The 21,322-nt window shown below is 42.5% G+C and overlaps 1 protein-coding gene across 4 annotated transcripts in view; it reads left to right on the forward strand.

Moving 5' to 3' along the window:
• wdpcp (WD repeat containing planar cell polarity effector) overlaps positions 1–21,322 on the forward strand; it is a 119,239-nt gene that overhangs the window by 76,182 nt on the left and 21,735 nt on the right. For all 4 annotated transcript variants that reach the window (XM_087802018.1, XM_087802020.1, XM_087802019.1 and 1 more), the window contains 3 exons: positions 3,561–3,746; positions 12,651–12,774; positions 14,140–14,203. In XM_087802018.1, coding sequence (XP_087658144.1) covers positions 3,561–3,746; positions 12,651–12,774; positions 14,140–14,203 — 374 coding nt within the window. The remainder of the gene's footprint in view (positions 1–3,560; positions 3,747–12,650; positions 12,775–14,139; positions 14,204–21,322) is intronic.

Below are 21,322 nucleotides of genomic sequence, written 5' to 3' on the forward strand. Positions count from 1 at the left end.
TGATAGTGTAGTAACAAGTATATACGTGTAGTATTTTCCAGTACTTGTCTCTGGTGTTGTGATAGTGTAGTAACAACTATATATGTGTGTAGTATTGTCCAGTACTTGACTCTGGTGTTGTGATAGTGTAGTAACAAGTATATATGTGTAGTATTTTCGAGAACTTGACTCTGGTGTTGTGATAGTGTAGTAACAAGTATATATGTGTAGTATTGTCCAGTACTTGACTCTGGTGTTGTGATAGTGTAGTAACAAGGATATATGTGTAGTATTGTCCAGTACTTGACTCTGGTGTTGTGATAGTGTAGTAACAAGGATATATGTGTAGTATTGTCGAGAACTTGACTCTGGTGTTGTGATAGTGTAGTAACAAGTATATATGTGTAGTATTGTCGAGAACTTGACTCTGGTGTTGTGATAGTGTAGTAACAAGGATATATGTGTAGTATTGTCGAGAACTTGACTCTGGTGTTGTGATAGTGTAGTAACAAGGATATATGTGTAGTATTAGAACAATTCAAATAAGGGATCATCAGACTAATACTCCCTACAGAAAGTTGTGTACATCGTTCAAAATGTCAAATGTTTTGTGTAGTTGTGTGTCACAGCCAGACGTGTGTGTTTTTAAAAGTGCAGACGAGGCCCTCGACAGATTCTTCTTAATCGAGCACCTCTTCACTGTTGACTGGCAGGAAGGTCGCCAGAAGTCTCTCTCAGAGGTCATTCAATAATCACCCCGGGGTAGGAGCCCCCCAGGTGCATTCTGGGATGCATTTTCCGATAAATCACTCGCAGCAGTGGCACAGTCCCCGCGGTCGCCCAGATAAGTTTGCCAATCACAGAATGTTCTCATGCTCCGACAAATGCAAACACTCTTGTGACTTTACGGAGAAGAAGTTAAAAATGTGTTGTTGGTTTGTCGCCCGTTTACTGCCTCTTCCAGTGTGTGTGTGTGTGTGTGTGTGAGTGTGTGTGTGTGTGTGTGTGTGTGTGTGTGTGTGAGTGTGTGTGTGTGAGTGTGTGTGTGTGTGTGTGAGCACAACAAGAGGAGGTTTTTCTTCCAACAATAGCTTCGCCATCGTCTGATCGTCTGCCAAGGTTTTGATGAAGAAAGTCACTGAACGTCTTTCCTCCGTGATAATTCCCCCCCCACCCACTCATGTGTGTGTGTGTGTGTGTGTTCTTCTATTTCTGTGCCACCATGCACACACACTCACACACATACACTCGCACACACACACACACACACACACACACACACACACACACACTCACACACACACACACTCGCACACACACACTCGCACACACACACTCACACACACACTCACACACACACTCACACTCACACACTCACACACACTCACACACACACACACTGTTTGTTTGTTCGCTCTATGTTGACTTGTGTTCTGAGAGTCGCTACAAGACGAGTGAGTCGTTGAGTCGCTGATGAATAAAGTCTTGGCTCGGCTTCAGTTTTTCTTCCCACCGTGAGGCAGTTCTCCCAGTTCACCCCGACTCTCCAGCACCAGCCCCCCTGCAGCCCCCCTGCAGCCCCCCCGCAGCCCCCCCGCCTGCACCCAGTTATCTCATGTGGGCACGCGGTGGTCTTAGCTCCGCCTCCATCAACTCCAGCAGAACCAGAGACGGTTTCATCGTTTTTTAGTCTTTTTTTCGCTTTTTAAAAAAAGCAAAACGTTTTGTCTTCAGTGTCGTTGTCAAATATTTCTATATGAATTTAAAATATTCATTTGATCCTGAATCCATTGATCAGATTAATCAACTCTATATAATCTAATCTAATCTATGTTAATACAAGTTACTTAAATTATAATCGAACTGTTTTGCTCAGAATAATTAGTTTATTTCAATCTTATCTTGTCCTTAACAGTATTTAATAAACTGTTCTACAAATATTTAAAATCATATATTTATATGTATATGCAAACACACACACACACACACACACACACACACACACACACACACACACACACACACACACACACAGATATAGGCCAATGTTCATAAAGTAAAGTACAAAAAATGAATAATTACAGATCCGTGTCTTCTAGCTCAGCTCTTTTGTAACAGAATCACAGAACTCTGCTCCTAGTTTTACTCATTTCATGTTTGAACTTTTTAAATATTTAAATATATATAATTTAAATTAATTTAGTCAATTGTTGTGTTGAAGTATTGTTGGTTCACGAATATAAATACTTTAACAATCTGCCAATAATAACGGTGTATTTACATACAATTCTCTATAAATGGGATTCTTTGAGGCTCAATTTAATTATCTTTGTGTTCATTAAACGAGTGAACTTCAATTTGACAAGTTTATTTTCACTGTCTGTGTGTGTAACGAGTGGTTAGTTAGTATCTCTGGACAGGTTGTTAGTATTTATTAGTCTTTTCATAACTTGGTTTATTGTGTCTGATGTTTGTCAGTTTCATTCAAAACTTCGACTTCAATAAGGAGCAAAATAAAAGTTGATTATTATCCACCATTAGCTGTCAAAGTGTTCATTATTATTATTATTATCACGTGACATTATTGTCTGAGTTAAGAACACAAGTTCACTTCCTGTCGTCGGTTCAGAAGAACTGAGGCTTCAGTCTCGCTTCTCGAAGCTTCTTCTCCTGCAGCTCAGACTCCATCCAACGAACAAGTGTCTTCAGTTTAATCAGCGTCAGCTCGAAGCTGATAGTAAGTTAAACTTAAGACCCTGTAAACGCCTGTACACACACACACACACACACACACACACACATGACGACATGTGCGACGCACAAACCGCACACACTTTGATAATGAATTACTGGCATTAGCCCACTCTTCAGGGGATTTGGGGGCGTGCTAATTGCAAGCTTGTCATTTTAATTGCTCTCTCAGACGTACACACAAACACACACACACACACACACACACACACACACACACACACACACACACACACACACACCAACTTCCTCGGGTTCGACTGGTCAAAGGATTTTAAACGTTGGTTGACGACATTTGAAGGTTATTTTATTGTCAGATTTGATTGTCTTACAGTAAAGACGGTCAAATAAAGGAATATCATAAATATTTGATGAATATATGAACGTAACAGACAAGAGTTCAATTGACATCTTTTCTTCCACTATATAGATAAATATAGAAATACATTTTTCAATGGTAGAGAATGTAAAAATATATGCTAACTATCTATTAAAAATACACGTCATTTATCACTTAAATTAACATGTTTTGTTATACAATATGATTTATCGTCGCAAATTGTTTAATTTCTTAAAGAATAATGGCAGGATTTCATAAAAGAAACTCACTATTTTATTATTATATTGTTATTATTTAGTTTTCTACAAAGTAATTCAAAATCAGATTTTGCAACAAACCAAATAATAACAGTTCCTACCTGCAATGATTAACATGTTCAATTGTCCTTAATTTACAAAATGTTCCATATTAAGTTTTATTTTTTTACAATGATTCCTTCTTAAGTACTGTTCCAGTTCCTTCACTTATGGACTGACTCTGTGTATCTCAGGCGCTCTGACTGCTGGCGTCGGCCTCGAGCAGCTCCTGCAGCAGCGTCTGCGCTGTGGTCAGGCGAGCGAAGCCGTGCACATCCTGGAAGCCATGGACTGGACCAGCATGGAGGACGAGTGTTTCAGAGGCCTCAGCTCGGTCGTCAACTTCCTGCTGAAGCAGCCGCTGGAGGCGGAGACTGAGGGTCAGTAACACGTCAGTAACACGTCAGTAACACGTCAGTAACAAGTCAGTAACACGTCAGTAATATGCCAGTAACGCGGCAGTAACACATTCATAAACGTCAGTAACGCGTCAGTTACACGTCCGTATAATGCAAGTAACGCATCACTAACACATCAGTAACACGTCAGTTATATGTCCCTAACATGTCAGTAACACGTCAGTAACATGTCGGTAACACGTCGGTAACATGATAGTAACGCGTCAGTAACAAGTCGGTAACATGACAGTAACTCGTCAGTAACATGACAGTAACGTGTCAGTAACACGTTGGTAACATGACAGTAACTCGTCAGTTACACGTCAGTAACATGACAGTAACACGTCAGTAACACGTTGGTAACATGACAGTAACTCGTCAGTAACACGTCGGTAACATGACAGTAACGCGTCAGTAACACGTCAGTAACATGACAGTAACGCGTCAGTAACACGTCGGTAACATGACAGTAACACGTCAGTAACACGTCGGTAACACATCAGTAACACGTCAGTAACACGTCGGTAACACATCAGTAACACGTCGGTAACATGACAATAACGCGTCAGTAACGCGTCAGTAACACGTCGGTAACATGACAATAACGCGTCAGTAACACATCAGTAACACGTCGGTAACATGACAATAGCGCGTCAGTAACACATCAGTAACACGTCGGTAACATGACAATAACGCGTCAGTAACACGTCGGTAACATAACAGTAACACGTCAGTAACACGTCGGTAACATGACAGTAACACGTCGGTAACACGTCGGTAACATGACAGTAACGCGTCAGTAACACGTCCGTATAATGCAAGTAACGCATCACTAACACATCAGTAACACGTCAGTTATATGTCCCTAACATGTCAGTAACACGTCAGTAACATGTCGGTAACACGTCGGTAACATGATAGTAACGCGTCAGTAACAAGTCGGTAACATGACAGTAACTCGTCAGTAACATGACAGTAACGTGTCAGTAACACGTTGGTAACATGACAGTAACTCGTCAGTTACACGTCAGTAACATGACAGTAACACGTCAGTAACACGTTGGTAACATGACAGTAACTCGTCAGTAACACGTCGGTAACATGACAGTAACGCGTCAGTAACACGTCAGTAACATGACAGTAACGCGTCAGTAACACGTCGGTAACATGACAGTAACACGTCAGTAACACGTCGGTAACACATCAGTAACACGTCGGTAACATGACAATAACGCGTCAGTAATGCGTCAGTAACACGTCGGTAACATGACAATAACGCGTCAGTAACACATCAGTAACACGTCGGTAACATGACAATAGCGCGTCAGTAACACATCAGTAACACGTCGGTAACATGACAATAACGCGTCAGTAACACATCAGTAACACGTCGGTAACATGACAATAACGCGTCAGTAACACGTCGGTAACATAACAGTAACACGTCAGTAACACGTCGGTAACATGACAGTAACACGTCGGTAACACGTTGGTAACATGACAGTAACGCGTCAGTAACACGTCAGTAACATGACCGTAACACGTCAGTAACACGTCGGTAACATGACAGTAACGCGTCAGTAACACGTCAGTAACACATCAGTAACACGTCGGTAACATGACAGTAACACGTCAGTAACACGTCAGTAACATGACAGTAACACGTCAGTAACACGTCAGTAACATGACAGTAACACGTCAGTAACACTTCAGTAACACATCAGTAACACGTCGGTAACATGACAATAACACGTCAGTAACACGTCAGTAACATGACAGTAACACGTCAGTAACATGACAGTAACGCGTCAGTAACATGTCAGTAACACGACAGTAACACGTCAGTAACACGTCGGTAACATGACAGTAACACGTCGGTAACACGTCGGTAACATGACAGTAACACGTCAGCAACACGTCAGTAACATGACCGTAACACGTCAGTAACACGTCGGTAACATGACAGTAACGCGTCAGTAACACGTCAGTAACACATCAGTAACACGTCGGTAACATGACAGTAACACGTCAGTAACACGTCAGTAACATGACAGTAACACGTCAGTAACACGTCAGTAACATGACAGTAACACGTCAGTAACACGTCAGTAACACATCAGTAACACGTCGGTAACATGACACTAACACGTCAGTAACACGTCAGTAACACATCAGTAACACGTCAGTAACATGACAGTTACGCATCAGTAACATGTCAGTAACATGACAGTAACACGTCAGTAACACGTCGGTAACATGACAGTAACGCGTCAGTAACACATCAGTAACACGTCGGTAACATGACAGTAACTCGTCAGTAACACATCAGTAACACGTCGGTAACATGTCAGTAACACGTCAGTAACATGACAGTAACACGTCAGTAACATGACAGTAACGCGTCAGTAACACGTCAGTAACATGACAGTAACACGTCAGTAACATGACAGTAACTCGTCAGTAACATGACAGTAACGCGTCAGTAACACGCACGTCGGTAACATAACAGTAACACGTCGTTAACATGACAGTAACACGTCAGTAACACGTCGGTAACATGACAGTAACACGTCAGTAACACGTCAGTAACACATCAGTAACACGTCGGTAACATGACAGTAACCCGTCAGTAACACGTCAGTAACATGACAGTAACACGTCAGTAACATGACAGTAACGCGTCAGTAACACGTCAGTAACATGACAGTAACACGTCAGTAACACGTCGGTAACATGACAGTAACGCGTCAGTTACACATCAGTAACACGTCGGTAACATGACAGTAACGCGTCAGTAACACATCAGTAACACGTCGGTAACATGTCAGTAACACATCAGTAACACATCAGTAACACGTCGGTAACATGACAGTAACGCGTCAGTAGCACGTCAGTAACATGACAGTAACACGTCAGTAACATGACTGTAACTCGTCAGTAACATGACAGTAACGCGTCAGTAACATGACAGTAACTCGTCAGTAACATGACAGTAGCACGTCGGTAACATGACAGTAACACGTCAGTAACACGTCGTTAACATGACAGTAACGCGTCAGTAACACGTCGTTAACATGACAGTAACGCGTCAGTAAAACATCAGTAACATGTCAGTAGTATGTCGGTAACATGACAGTAACACGTCGGTAACATGACAGTAACACATCAGTAACACGTCGTTAACATGACAGTAACACATCAGTAACACGTCAGTAGTATGTCGGTAACATGACAGTAACACGTCAGTAACACGTCGGTAACATGACAGTAACACGTCGGTAACATGACAGTTACGCGCCAGTAACACGTCGGTAACATGACAGTAACACGTCGTTAACATGACAGTTACGCGCCAGTAACACGTCGTTAACATGACAGTAACGCGTCAGTAACACATCAGTAACACGTCAGTAGTATGTCGGTAACATGACAGTAACACGTTGGTAACATGACAGTAACACGTCAGTAACACGTCGTTAACATGACAGTAACACATCAGTAACACGTCAGTAGTATGTCGGTAACATGACAGTAACACGTCAGTAACACGTCAGTAACACGTCGGTAACATGACAGTAACACGTCGGTAACATGACAGTTACGCGCCAGTAACACGTCGGTAACATGACAGTAACGCGTCAGTAACACGTCGGTAACATGACAGTAACACGTCGGTAACATGACAGTAACGCGTCAGTAACACATCAGTAACACGTCGGTAACATGTCAGTAACACGTCAGTAACACATCAGTAACACGTCGGTAACATGACAGTAACGCGTCAGTAACACGTCAGTAACATGACAGTAACACATCAGTAACATGACAGTAACTCGTCAGTAACATGACAGTAACACGTCGGTAACATGACAGTAACGCGTCAGTAACATGACAGTAACACGTCAGTAACATGACAGTAACTCGTCAGCAACACGTCAGTAACACGTCGGTAACATGACAGTAACGCGTCAGTAACACATCAGTAACACGTCGGTAACATGTCAGTAACACGTCAGTAACACGTCAGTAACATGACAGTAACACGTCAGTAACATGACAGTAACGCGTCAGTAACACGTCAGTAACATGACAGTAACACGTCAGTAACATGACAGTAACTCGTCAGTAACGTGTCAGTAACACGCACGTCGGTAACATGACAGTAACACGTCAGTAACACGTCGGTAACATGACAGTAACGCGTCAGTAACACGTCAGTAACACATCAGTAACACGTCGGTAACATGACAGTAACACATCAGTAACACGTCAGTAACATGACAGTAACACGTCAGTAACACGTCAGTAACACATCAGTAACACGTCGGTAACATGACACTAACACGTCAGTAACAGGTCAGTAACATGACAGTAACACGTCAGTAACATGACAGTAACGCGTCAGTAACACGTCAGTAACATGACAGTAACACGTCAGTAACACGTCGGTAACATGACAGTAACGCGTCAGTAACACATCAGTAACACGTCGGTAACATGACAGTAACACGTCAGTAACACATCAGTAACACGTCGGTAACATGACACTAACATGTCAGTAACACGTCAGTAACATGACAGTAACACGTCAGTAACATGACAGTAACGCGTCAGTAACACGTCAGTAACATGACAGTAACACGTCAGTAACACGTCGGTAACATGACAGTAACGCGTCAGTAACACATCAGTAACACGTCGGTAACATGTCAGTAACACGTCAGTAACACATCAGTAACACGTCGGTAACATGACAGTAACGCGTCAGTAACACGTCAGTAACATGACAGTAACACGTCAGTAACATGACAGTAACTCGTCAGTAACATGACAGTAACACGTCGGTAACATGACAGTAACGCGTCAGTAACACGTCAGTAACATGACAGTAACACGTCAGTAACATGACAGTAACTCGTCAGTAACATGACAGTAACACGTCAGTAACATGACAGTAACTCGTCAGTAACATGACAGTAACACGTCGGTAACATGACAGCAACACGTCAGTAACACGTCGGTAACATGACAGTAACGCGTCAGTAACACATCAGTAACACGTCGGTAACATGACAGTAACGCGTCAGTAACACGTCGTTAACATGACAGTAACGCGTCAGTAACACATCAGTAACACGTCAGTAGTATGTTGGTAACATGACAGTAACACGTCAGTAACACCTCGTTAACATGACAGTAACGCGTCAGTAACACGTCGTTAACATGACAGTAACGCGTCAGTAACACATCAGTAACACGTCGGTAACATGACAGTAACGCGTCAGTAACACGTCAGTAACATGACAGTAACACGTCAGTAACATGACAGTAACTCGTCAGTAACATGACAGTAACGCGTCAGTAACATGTCGGTAACATGACAGTAACGCGTCAGTAACACATCAGCAACACGTCAGTAACACGTCGGTAACATGACAGTAACGCGTCAGTAACACATCAGTAACACGTCGGTAACATGACAATAACACGTCAGTAACACGTCGGTAACATGACAGTAACACGTCAGTAACACATCGTTAACATGACAGTAACGCGTCAGTAACACGTCGTTAACATGACAGTAACGCGTCAGTAACACATCAATAACACGTCAGTAGTATGTCGGTAACATGACAGTAACACGTCGGTAACATGACAGTAACACGTCAGTAACACGTCGTTAACATGACAGTAACACATCAGTAACACGTCAGTAGTATGTCGGTAACATGACAGTAACACGTCAGTAACACGTCGGTAACATGACAGTTACGCGCCAGTAACACGTCGGTAACATGACAGTAACACGTCGTTAACATGACAGTTACACGCCAGTAACACGTCGTTAACATGACAGTAACGCGTCAGTAACACATCAGTAACACGTCAGTAGTATGTCGGTAACATGACAGTAACACGTCGGTAACATGACAGTAACACGTCAGTAACACGTCGTTAACATGACAGTAACACATCAGTAACACGTCAGTAGTATGTCGATAACATGACAGTAACACGTCAGTAACACGTCGGTAACATGACAGTAACACGTCGGTAACATGTCAGTAACACGTCGGTAACATGACAGTAACGCGTCAGTAACACATCAGTAACACGTCAGTAGTATGTCGAACATGACAGTAACACGTCGGTAACATGACAGTAACACGTCGGTAACATGACAGTTACGCGCCAGTAACACGTCGGTAACATGACAGTAACACGTCGTTAACATGACAGTTACGCGCCAGTAACACGTCGTTAACATGACAGTAACGCGTCAGTAACACATCAGTAACACGTCAGTAGTATGTCGGTAACATGACAGTAACACGTCGGTAACATGACAGTAACACGTCAGTAACACGTCGTTAACATGACAGTAACACATCAGTAACACGTCAGTAGTATGTCGGTAACATGACAGTAACACGTCAGTAACACGTCGGTAACATGACAGTAACACGTCGGTAACATGTCAGTAACACGTCGGTAACATGACAGTAACGCGTCAGTAACACATCAGTAAGACGTCAGTAGTATGTCGAACATGACAGTAACACGTCGGTAACATGACAGTAACACGTCGGTAACATGACAGTTACGCGCCAGTAACACGTCGGTAACATGACAGTAACACGTCGTTAACATGACAGTTACGCGCCAGTAACACGTCGTTAACATGACAGTAACGCGTCAGTAACACATCAGTAACACGTCAGTAGTATGTTGGTAACATGACAGTAACACGTCGGTAACATGACAGTAACACGTCGGTAACATGTCAGTAACACGTCGGTAACATGACAGTAACGCGTCAGTAACACATCAGTAACACGTCAGTAGTATGTCGAACATGACAGTAACACGTCGGTAACATGACAGTAACACGTCGGTAAAATGACAGTTACGCGCCAGTAACACGTCGGTAACATGACAGTAACACGTCGTTAACATGACAGTTACGCGCCAGTAACACGTCGTTAACATGACAGTAACGCGTCAGTAACACATCAGTAACACGTCAGTAGTATGTCGGTAACATGACAGTAACACGTCGGTAACATGACAGTAACACGTCAGTAACACGTCGTTAACATGACAGTAACACATCAGTAACACGTCAGTAGTATGTCGGTAACATGACAGTAACACGTCAGTAACACGTCGGTAACATGACAGTTACGCGCCAGTAACACGTCGGTAACATGACAGTAACACGTCGTTAACATGACAGTTACGCGCCAGTAACACGTCGTTAACATGACAGTAACGCGTCAGTAACACATCAGTAACACGTCAGTAGTATGTCGGTAACATGACAGTAACACGTCGGTAACATGACAGTAACACGTCAGTAACACGTCGTTAACATGACAGTAACACATCAGTAACACGTCAGTAGTATGTCGGTAACATGACAGTAACACGTCAGTAACACGTCGGTAACATGACAGTAACACGTCGGTAACATGACAGTTACGCGCCAGTAACACGTCGGTAACATGACAGTAACGCGTCAGTAACACGTCGGTAACATGACAGTAACACGTCGGTAACATGACAGTAACGCGCCAGTAACACGTCGGTAACATGACAGTAACACGTCGGTAACATGACAGTAACGCGCCAGTAACACGTCGGTAACATGACAGTAACGCGTCAGTAACACATCAGTAACACGTCAGTAGTATGTCGAACATGACAGTAACACATCAGTAACACGTCAGTAGTATGTCGGTAACATGACAGTAACGCGTCAGTAACACGTCGGTAACATGACAGTAACACGTCGGTAACATGACAGTAACGCGTCAGTAACACATCAGTAACACGTCAGTAGTATGTCGAACATGACAGTAACACATCAGTAACACGTCAGTAGTATGTCGGTAACATGACAGTAACGCGTCAGTAACACATCAGTAACACGTCAGTAATATGTCCGTAACATGACAGTAACGCGTCAGTAACACGTCAGTAACACGTCAGTAACATGACAGTAACGCGTCAGTAACATGACAGTAACACGTCAGTAACATGACAGTAACGCGTCAGTAACACCTCAGTAACATGACAGTAACGCGTCAGTAACACGTCAGTAACACGTCAGTAACATGACAGTAACACGTCGGTAACATGACAGTAACGCGTCAGTAACACATCAGTAACACGTCAGTAGTATGTCGAACATGACAGTAACACATCAGTAACACGTCAGTAGTATGTCGGTAACATGACAGTAACGCGTCAGTAACACATCAGTAACACGTCAGTAATATGTCCGTAACATGACAGTAACGCGTCAGTAACACATCAGTAACACGTCAGTAATATGTCCGTAACATGACAGTAACGCGTCAGTAACACGTCAGTAACACGTCAGTAACATGACAGTAACGCGTCAGTAACATGACAGTAACACGTCAGTAACATGACAGTAACGCGTCAGTAACACGTCAGTAACACCTCAGTAACATGACAGTAACGCGTCAGTAACACGTCAGTAACATGACAGTAACACGTCGGTAACATGACAGTAACGCGTCAGTAACACATCAGTAACACGTCAGTAGTATGTCGAACATGACAGTAACACATCAGTAACACGTCAGTAGTATGTCGGTAACATGACAGTAACGCGTCAGTAACACGTCAGTAACACATCAGTAACACGTCAGTAATATGTCCGTAACATGACAGTAACGCGTCAGTAACATGTCAGTAACGTGTCAGTAACACATCGGTAACATGACAGTAACACATAAAACAACATAGATTAAAGGAAACAACACAAGAAAATGATTTATTTAAATTAAACGTATTAAGTTTTAAATGCTTTAATAACTGATCTGATTATTGATCATTGACGTGTCATCACTGCAGCTCTGTTGGAAGCAGCTCTGAGTGTGTTCTACGCTCCGGCTGTTCCTCTCCCCGACCTGGTGACGCTGCAGTACCGGGAGCCAATCAGGACGTTCGCTCGCCGCTTCTTCCATCACCTGCTCAGGTGAGCCCCAGCGACGCGTGGATGTTTCGAGGCCACGTGTGAGCGTCGCTCGCAGAAGAGCCTCAGCTTTGAGTCACTTATAAGGCAGAGCGGCGTCTGCGCACCTGTGCAGGTGTTTCATGTTCTCTCTGCAATGAGAGCCTTTTGAAGAGTCGCTGCGACTGAAATGGACGCCGTTGTTCCTGCACACGACTGCTCACTGCTCTCCATCCTTCAATTATTCCTCTCTCTCTCTTGTTTGGCTTCCTCTCCTCCTCTTATCACGCACCTGCATTCTTTCTCTCTCAATCAACATCAAATGAGGGGACCCCCCCCCCCTCCTCCTCCCTCCTTCCTTCACCACCTCATCTCTGGCCGTTTGTTCTCAGCAGCTCTGGACTGGCAGAAGTTGAGGTGGTTTGTACTTTGAGATATCGCTGCTTTCACTTCCTTTAATTTAAGATAATAAGACGAGAGCGACGACTTCAGTGTGAGCCAGTTCTGTCAGTGCACAGGTGTGTGTGTGTGTGTGTGTGTGTGTGTGTGTGTGTGTGTGTGTGTGTGTGTGTGTGTGTGTGTGTGTGTGTGTGTGTGTGTGTGTGTGTGTGTGTGTGTGTGTGTGTGTGTGTGTGTGAGAGAGACAAACACATTGTTGAATGTTAATGATGCTGTGATTCAAACAAGAGAGAAAGAAAAAGAAGGAAAATAACTAAATAACACAAACATGTGAATAAAGTGTTTACAGTGAGGAACAAGAACATCATTGTTTTATAACATTTCTTTACCTCATTCAATGTCGACATTGTATATATGAATGTATATATATATATACATTTGTATATATATATAAATGTATATATGAATGTATATATAAATGTGTATATATACATCACATGATACATATATATATATATATATATATATATATATATGGATATATATATATGTATATGTGATGTATATATATGTATCATGTGATGTATATATAAATGTGTATATATACATCACATGATACATATATATATATATATATATATATATATATATATATATATATATATTTGGATATATATATATATGTATATGTGATATATACATGAAATATTTTCATAATAATCCAAAACTACAAATGTTCTCACACAGACACCATCATCTCAATTAAAGAATAAAAATTGAATAAATGTTAATGTTGTTTTTCAAAATGGTTACGATGAATGAAAATGAAAAATGAATGAAGATTGTTAAAAAGATAGAAACATAAATGTTGTTGTAACGACATGATAATAAAGTCCCAGCGTGTTCAAAACACTGAAAATGACCTTTAACATGACTTGTTGACTTGTTGTTCACTCACCAGATTTTGAATGGACTTCTTGTCGTCCACAGACATCAACGCTTGGAGAAGGCCTTTCTTCTCGCCCTGGATCTGGAGAGTCAGGATCTCTTCATGGTGAGAAACACTGTCGTAGATCCACAAACACACTCAACGCTCTTCAAGAAAAATCATCTATTAGGGGATTTTTCTCAAGGAAACGACTGATCTTTAGTCCATGTTTCATCGTCTTGTTGTGTGGTGTGGTGTGGTGTAGTGTTGTGTTGTGTTGTGTGATCTGTTGTGTGGTGTAGTGTTGTGTTGTGTGATCTGTTGTGTTGTGTTGTGTTAAATATACGTTTTACTCAACAATGAACAAACATCATTGTTAAATCCAGGATTAAGAAGAAACAATATCTTATATGAACTGTTGTGTGATTGATTTAACCAAGATGTGTGTGTTTTTGTGTTACTGTAAATGGTTAACACATTATTGTGATTTGTTGTTTTTATCTGTTCTTTTGTGTAGCAGCCATTGTTGTGTTTGTTGTCATCGTTCCATTAATCCTTTTTGATTCGATGTCTTTGTTGAGTTTCGTTCATCGAGTCATGTTTGTTCAAGTGTTTGTGTTTGTCGACGACACAGTGTTGTGTGTAGAAGAGCAACTGTTGTCGACTCTGGATCAGAGAGTTTGTCGTCATGTTGTGTGTAGAAGAGCAACTGTTGTCGACTCTGGATCAGAGAGTTTGTCGTGTTGTTGTGTGTAGAAGAGCAACTGTTGTCGACTCTGGATCAGAGAGTTTGTCGTGTTGTTGTGTGTAGAAGAGCAACTGTTGTCGACTCTGGATCAGAGAGTTTGTCGTGTTGTTGTGTGTAGAAGAGCAACTGTTGTCGACTCTGGATCAGAGAGTTTGTCGTGTTGTTGTGTGTAGAAGAGCAACTGTTGTCGACTCTGGATCAGAGAGTTTGTCGTCATGTTGTGTGTAGAAGAGCAACTGTTGTCGACTCTGGATCAGAGAGTTTGTCGTCATGTTGTGTGTAGAAGAGCAACTGTTGTCGACTCTGGATCAGAGAGTTTGTCGTCATGTTGTGCGTAGAAGAGCAACTGTTGTCGACTCTGGATCAGAGAGTTTGTCGTCATGTTGTGCGTAGAAGAGCAACTGTTGTCGACTCTGGATCAGAGAGTTTGTCGTGTTGTTGTGTGTAGAAGAGCAACTGTTGTCGACTCTGGATCAGAGAGTTTGTCGTGTTGTTGTGTGTAGAAGAGCAACTGTTGTCGACTCTGGATCAGAGAGTTTGTCGTGTTGTTGTGTGTAGAAGAGCAACTGTTGTCGACTCTGGATCAGAGAGTTTGTCGTGTTGTTGTGTGTAGAAGAGCAACTGTTGTCGACTCTGGATCAGAGAGTTTGTCGTCATGTTGTGTGTAGAAGAGCAACTGTTGTCGACTCTGGATCAGAGAGTTTGTCGTCATGTTGTGTGTAGAAGAGCAACTGTTGTCGACTCTGGATCAGAGAGTTTGTCGTGTTGTTGTGTGTAGAAGAGCAACTGTTGTCGACTCTGGATCAGAGAGTTTGTCGTCATGTTGTGTGTAGAAGAGCAACTGTTGTCGACTCTGGATCAGAGAGTTTGTCGTGTTATTGTGTGTAGAAGAGCAACTGTTGTCGACTCTGGATCAGAGAGTTTGTCGTCATGTTGTGTGTAGAAGAGCAACTGTTGTCGACTCTGGATCAGAGAGTTTGTCGTGTTGTTGTGTGTAGAAGAGCAACTGTTGTCGACTCTGGATCAGAGAGTTTGACGTCATGTTGTGTGTAGAAGAGCAACTGTTGTCGACTCTGGATCAGAGAGTTTGTCGTCATGATGTGTGTAGAAGAGCAACTGTTGTCGACTCTGGATCAGAGAGTTTGTCGTGTTGTTGTGTGTAGAAGAGCAACTGTTGTTGACTCTGGATCAGAGAGTTGTGGGTCGAGCCTCATTGTGCGACTCCTCGTTAGAAGGAAGAAGTGGCACCGAAACACATCCCCGGCGGACGCGGGGGTCCGCGGGCTTTTGTGCGACGCCACCAGAACCACCTGTTGTTGTCACACAAGTGGTCTGTGCTGGTCTGTGTTGGTCTGTGCTGGTCTGTGCTGGTCTGTGCTGGTCTGTGCTGGTCTGTGCTGGTCTGTGCTGGTCTGTGCTGGTCTGTGCTGGTCTGTGCTGGTCTGTGCTGGTCTGTGCTGGTCTGTGATCAAGAGAGCAGCAGATCCAGAGTCAAAGAGAACGTTGACCTTTCACCTCCAGCTCCGTCTCCAATTAGCTCGTGCTGTTGCTTTAACCTGCCGCTCGGCTGATTGACTTTAGGCGCTCGGGGTTAATGAGGGCGACCCCCCCACACCCCCCCCCCCCCCTCGCTCAAAGAAGCCCATAACGCCCCATCGACTTGATAAAACCCACACATTGTAACACACAGATAACACACTCTCAGCAGGGCGGAACCCCCCGGATCTCCTGACCTGCACCCCTCAGGGCCGCATTGTTTCCCGCCCGACAATGGAAGCTCCGGAGGGGGGGGTTCACCCCCCAAAAAATGAACCCCTTTGTTGAAGTGAAACACTTAAGTGTGGGCTAAATTGAATGGGAGGAGGACTTGTTGGTGGGGGGTGTCGTGGCGGAGGTTGGGGGGGGTGTGGAAGGTCGGGGAGCAGTTTGAGATTTTTCTGTCATAATTACTGCTTTTCTGTCGCCAATTAGCCTTTGATAATGACTTGATAATGACTTGATAATGACTTGATAATGACTTGATAATGTAACCATTTAGGGCGTTCGTTAGCGACCAAGTTCCCCCCCGCCCTCGCCCTCGTACCCCCCTCACACACACACACACACACACACACACACACACACTCTCACCCTCGCCTGGCTCCGGACGCCGCTTGTTAATTAAATCCTGGCGTGTGATAACACAATCTGACGCTCGTTTGTTCCCGACGAGGCCTCGTCCTGGTTCCTGTCAGATACCGAGCCGGGCCCGGGTCTATCGGGTCTATCGGGTCCATCTGCTGCCGGATCTGACACCGGGGCCCGGGCGGTTCTGAAGCATCGCACGTCTTGGGCTCGTTGTCGTCGCGGCGACGAGTAATTAGTCTTATTAAAATGATAATCTGGTGAAGTATTAGCCAAACACCAGGATTACAGGTGCGCGGAGTGTGTTTGTTTGCGCACGTGCGCATACGTGCGCATGTTTAGGGATTATGTCCGTGTTAATAAAACAAATTATATTCTCATGTTTATGGAGGGAGGATTAAATATTTGTCAACAAAGCATCCAGTTGCACAAATAGTTATTTATTTTCTCCACAGCAGTTAGCTCGCTAATGCTAACAAGAAGCTAACCGTCGTAGCCAGATGAAGAATGTTGACGATTGATTTGGAACTGATTGGTTAAATCTCTGAATTATTATCTTATTTTGTTAGATATTGTTTAATCGTCTACGTCAACGACGTTAATATTAGGAAATGAACAAGGTTTATGGGTTTGAACAGACTTTAGTCTTTTTTATTTATATCGTGTCATATGAAGGTTTATTTTTAGACGTGATGAACCACAAATTCTACTTTAATTCTCCAGTTAAATAATGTATTTTCTGCTGAAATTTGGCTCGTGTTCTTCATCGAGTGACAAAAACAATAACAATGTGACCCCGGATCGGATAAATCATGTTTTATTTTGCCTTCTCAGAACCAGAACCAGAATTCTATTTATTGCCATTTTCAGTGCGAAACCACCAAATTATAATTGTGTTCGACATGAAACATGAAATAAAATCTGAGATAACAATAAAAAACAAACATCTTGAACATAAATACAACAGTTCAGACAAAGATCCAGACACACAGTGTGTGTGAGTCGTATCCAGAGAGTAAGAACGTGTTGTTGTGGCAGGAGGTTCTGGTTCTGGTTCCTCAGGCCCGGCAGGACCGACATCAGCCGCCAACTGGTTTTCTGTATCAAAGTAGTTTCACGATAATAAAAAGTGTTTTTTTTTCCAGATGAAGCAAAAATATTTTTATTCTTCGAGAAGAAAAACAAACCGGGATCAGTTTCACCGTCACAATAATAATAATAATTATTATTATTGTTAAGATTATAATTATTATCACATTCATTCTCAATATTATATTATATACACTATTTTAAAGGATCTATAAAGATTCACCTGGACTACTATAGTATTATTATAGTAGTATTTAGTTATAATATTTTAAGACAATTGATAATGTTACACAGTGTTGAGTTTTTATCTTAGAAAGATTTTAGAAATAATGCAGCATCATTAGCTTTTAAGACACAAAGACACAACAATGTTTCAATGATTTATTATTATTATTATTATTATTATTATTATTATTATTATTATTATTATTATTATTATTTTTATTATTATTATAACCAGAGGTTCTGCTCCTGCTGCTCCTGGATCAGTTTTGTCAGTTTAGAGAAAGAAAATAAATACGTCAACAAATAACATTTATTTTTAATGCGATTTCAACACGATGGTAGTTTCTGAGTCACTTCCTCCACTGACAGTAAAATGAAACCAGATTATTTTATTATTTTTCAGCTTGTTTTATAGTATAAATATTGTTTATAGTAGATTGAAACAGACTGACGCTATATTTTAGCTCAAATAAAAACACGATAGTGGAATTTTATCTTCTCTTGATTATTGATTGGATTTTTCCGAATAAAACAGGTTTTGTTGATTCAATAAATGTTTTTCTCAAATTTAATTTGTATCAAAGACAAAACTCAAGTCAGTTGTTACATCAGTGGATCTTACGTTAAGTTAAGTTAAGTTTTAAACTAAATTAAATGACGTCTCATTTTAATCAACGAAAATAATTTTATTTTATAAACCGCTTTAGTCTCATTTTTTTTCTTGTCGTCGCCTTGTTTTCTGTGAGCGATGAGACTGTGGCGGGAAGATGAGCAACACTGGTTCTGGTTCCGAGCGAGTGAATGTCAATGATGTAGAATCTTTGATGTCGACTCGTAATGGCCTCGTTCTCACCGCGCTCGCGAATGTTTGTCCTCGTTCTGTCGGACGGCGAGCGAACACGTCCGACTGCAAACACCGTCTATTAACGCGCTGTAAGCTCGCGCTGTGCCAGTTCCACTAATCCTGCGTTTATTTGGAAGTAACCCAAATATCAGTCAATATAGAGCTCTTAGCGTTCTCCCTCCCAACCTCGGCAAACTGAAACACTTATCAGCGCCGGCGCCGCCACCTCTAAAGCTCTTCTATAAATAAGATTAGTGTGCGCCGGAGAAGAAGGTGTAATATCTGATGCTTTTATACGCAGTATTATTGTTATCCCTTCTTAGTGGCGCTGATACTCTTGCTTCTCTCTCTGTGTCTCACAATCAGCAGCTAAGCTGCAGGAACACAACAAGTTGCTCTTATTGTGCCGTTTGTTGCACGATCTCTCGCCACTTCCTTCGCTCGCCGCGGTCATGTGACTCTGGGGTCGAGGGCCCGACTTCCTTCTCGGGCGTCTCTCTCTCGGGGCCACGTCGTCGCCTTTTTTCCACATTTTTCCTCCCGAAGCCGTCGCCACGGAGAGCCGACACCATAATTACTCAATCTGTTCCCATTCATACCCTTCAGTGTCGCCGGCGCTCGCTCCCCCCGACCCCTCGCCCCCCCTCGTCCCCCCGGGACCCTCTGGGGGTGAGAAAGCCGGCCTACAATATGGGGGTATTAGGGCCGGTGCAGGCCCAGCTGGGGGTGATCCAGGGCCGGGCCTGAGTCCCGGCTCTGATGTCCTGTGATGTCGTTGAGGCGGAAGACTTTCCTTAACGCGCCGGACCCTTTGATGGGCCCCTGATCCCAGCGCCAGGAGACCCCGGAGACCCCCTCGCCGGGCACGAGCGCCGGGTTCGAGCCGAAGACATTCCAGGATGTGTAGATTAAATTTCTCCGACTTTTTGTTGGTCCTGGTTCTGGACGGAACACATTCCTCGCACTTTACTGCTGCTTCGCCGCGACGAGACGTGAAGATTCTCAGATGAAATCCTTGGTTTGCGTCACGGAAGCGAGATTTAAAGACATTGTTTTCCACGTCGAGGTCGATTTAAAGTGTTTTTTATGATCATATGATATTTTATTATTGGAAAAGTTCATCAAAGTGCACATAATTATTGTTATTATTATAAACTAGTTTCATAAATATTGATTCATCTTGAACACGATCACATGAAAATGGTTTTATTTAGAGTTATTTTCAAAATAAAACGTATGAACTTATAGAGACAAATAAAATAAACCAATCATTGTAACTTGATGAAAACTTTTCTCTCCTCTTTTCTTCCCTTTATTCTTTTGATCGATAGTTGTTTTACATTTTTTCTTTACTTAACACTCGTGTTGTCTCTGGGTCAAGGTGACCCAAAGGCCAAAATACAAATGTGTTTGTGGTATCCCTTGTGTTGTCTCTGGGTTCTTTTTGGCTTGAGAGCCCCGCAAAACTGTCATAGTATATACTGTGGCCCTGGAGGAAATGTGACCCCTGACCCCTGACCCTCCACATAATATCATGAATACAAACAACAACTACTTCACTTCATAGTAGCTTTGGTTATATCTGGAAAAAATGTTAACATTAAGTAACAAAACAAAGATTTAAATGATTAAAAAACAACATTGACGACTTATATTCAATAGAATAATATTTTTAAAATCCAAGATAAGATAATGTAGTTAATTTTGTTGATCTCTGAAAATGATTGACGGAAAGAAACAACATTTGTTTTTATTCATTTTCAATTTCAACGTCAATTTATTTGAAATGAAGAAAAAGGAAGATGAAAAGTTTGTCGTCTCGTTACACACTTTTGAAATATGTTGATAAAATCCAGCGGTTCAAACCCCAGTGACAAGCATTGGGGTGAGGTGTGTGTGTGTGTGTGTGTGTGTGTGTGTGTGAGGGTGAGGTGTGTGTGTGTGTGTGTGTGTGTGTGTGTGTGTGTGTGTGTGTGTGTGTGTGTGTGTGTGTGTGTGTGTGTGTGTGTGTGTGAGTGTGTGTGAGGTGTGTGTGTGTGTGTGTGTGTGTGTGAGTGTGAGTGTGTGTGAGTGTGTGTGAGGGTGAGGTGTGTGTGTGTGTGTGAGTGTGAGTGTGTGTGAGTGTGTGTGAGGGGGAGGTGTGTGTGTGAGGTGTGTGTGTGTGTGTGAGGTGTGTGTGTGTGTGTGAGGTGTGTGTGTGTGTGTGTGTGTGTGT

The sequence above is a fragment of the Callionymus lyra genome, chromosome 11, assembly GCF_982586985.1.
Source record: "Callionymus lyra chromosome 11, fCalLyr1.hap1.1, whole genome shotgun sequence".
NCBI lineage: Eukaryota > Metazoa > Chordata > Actinopteri > Syngnathiformes > Callionymidae > Callionymus > Callionymus lyra.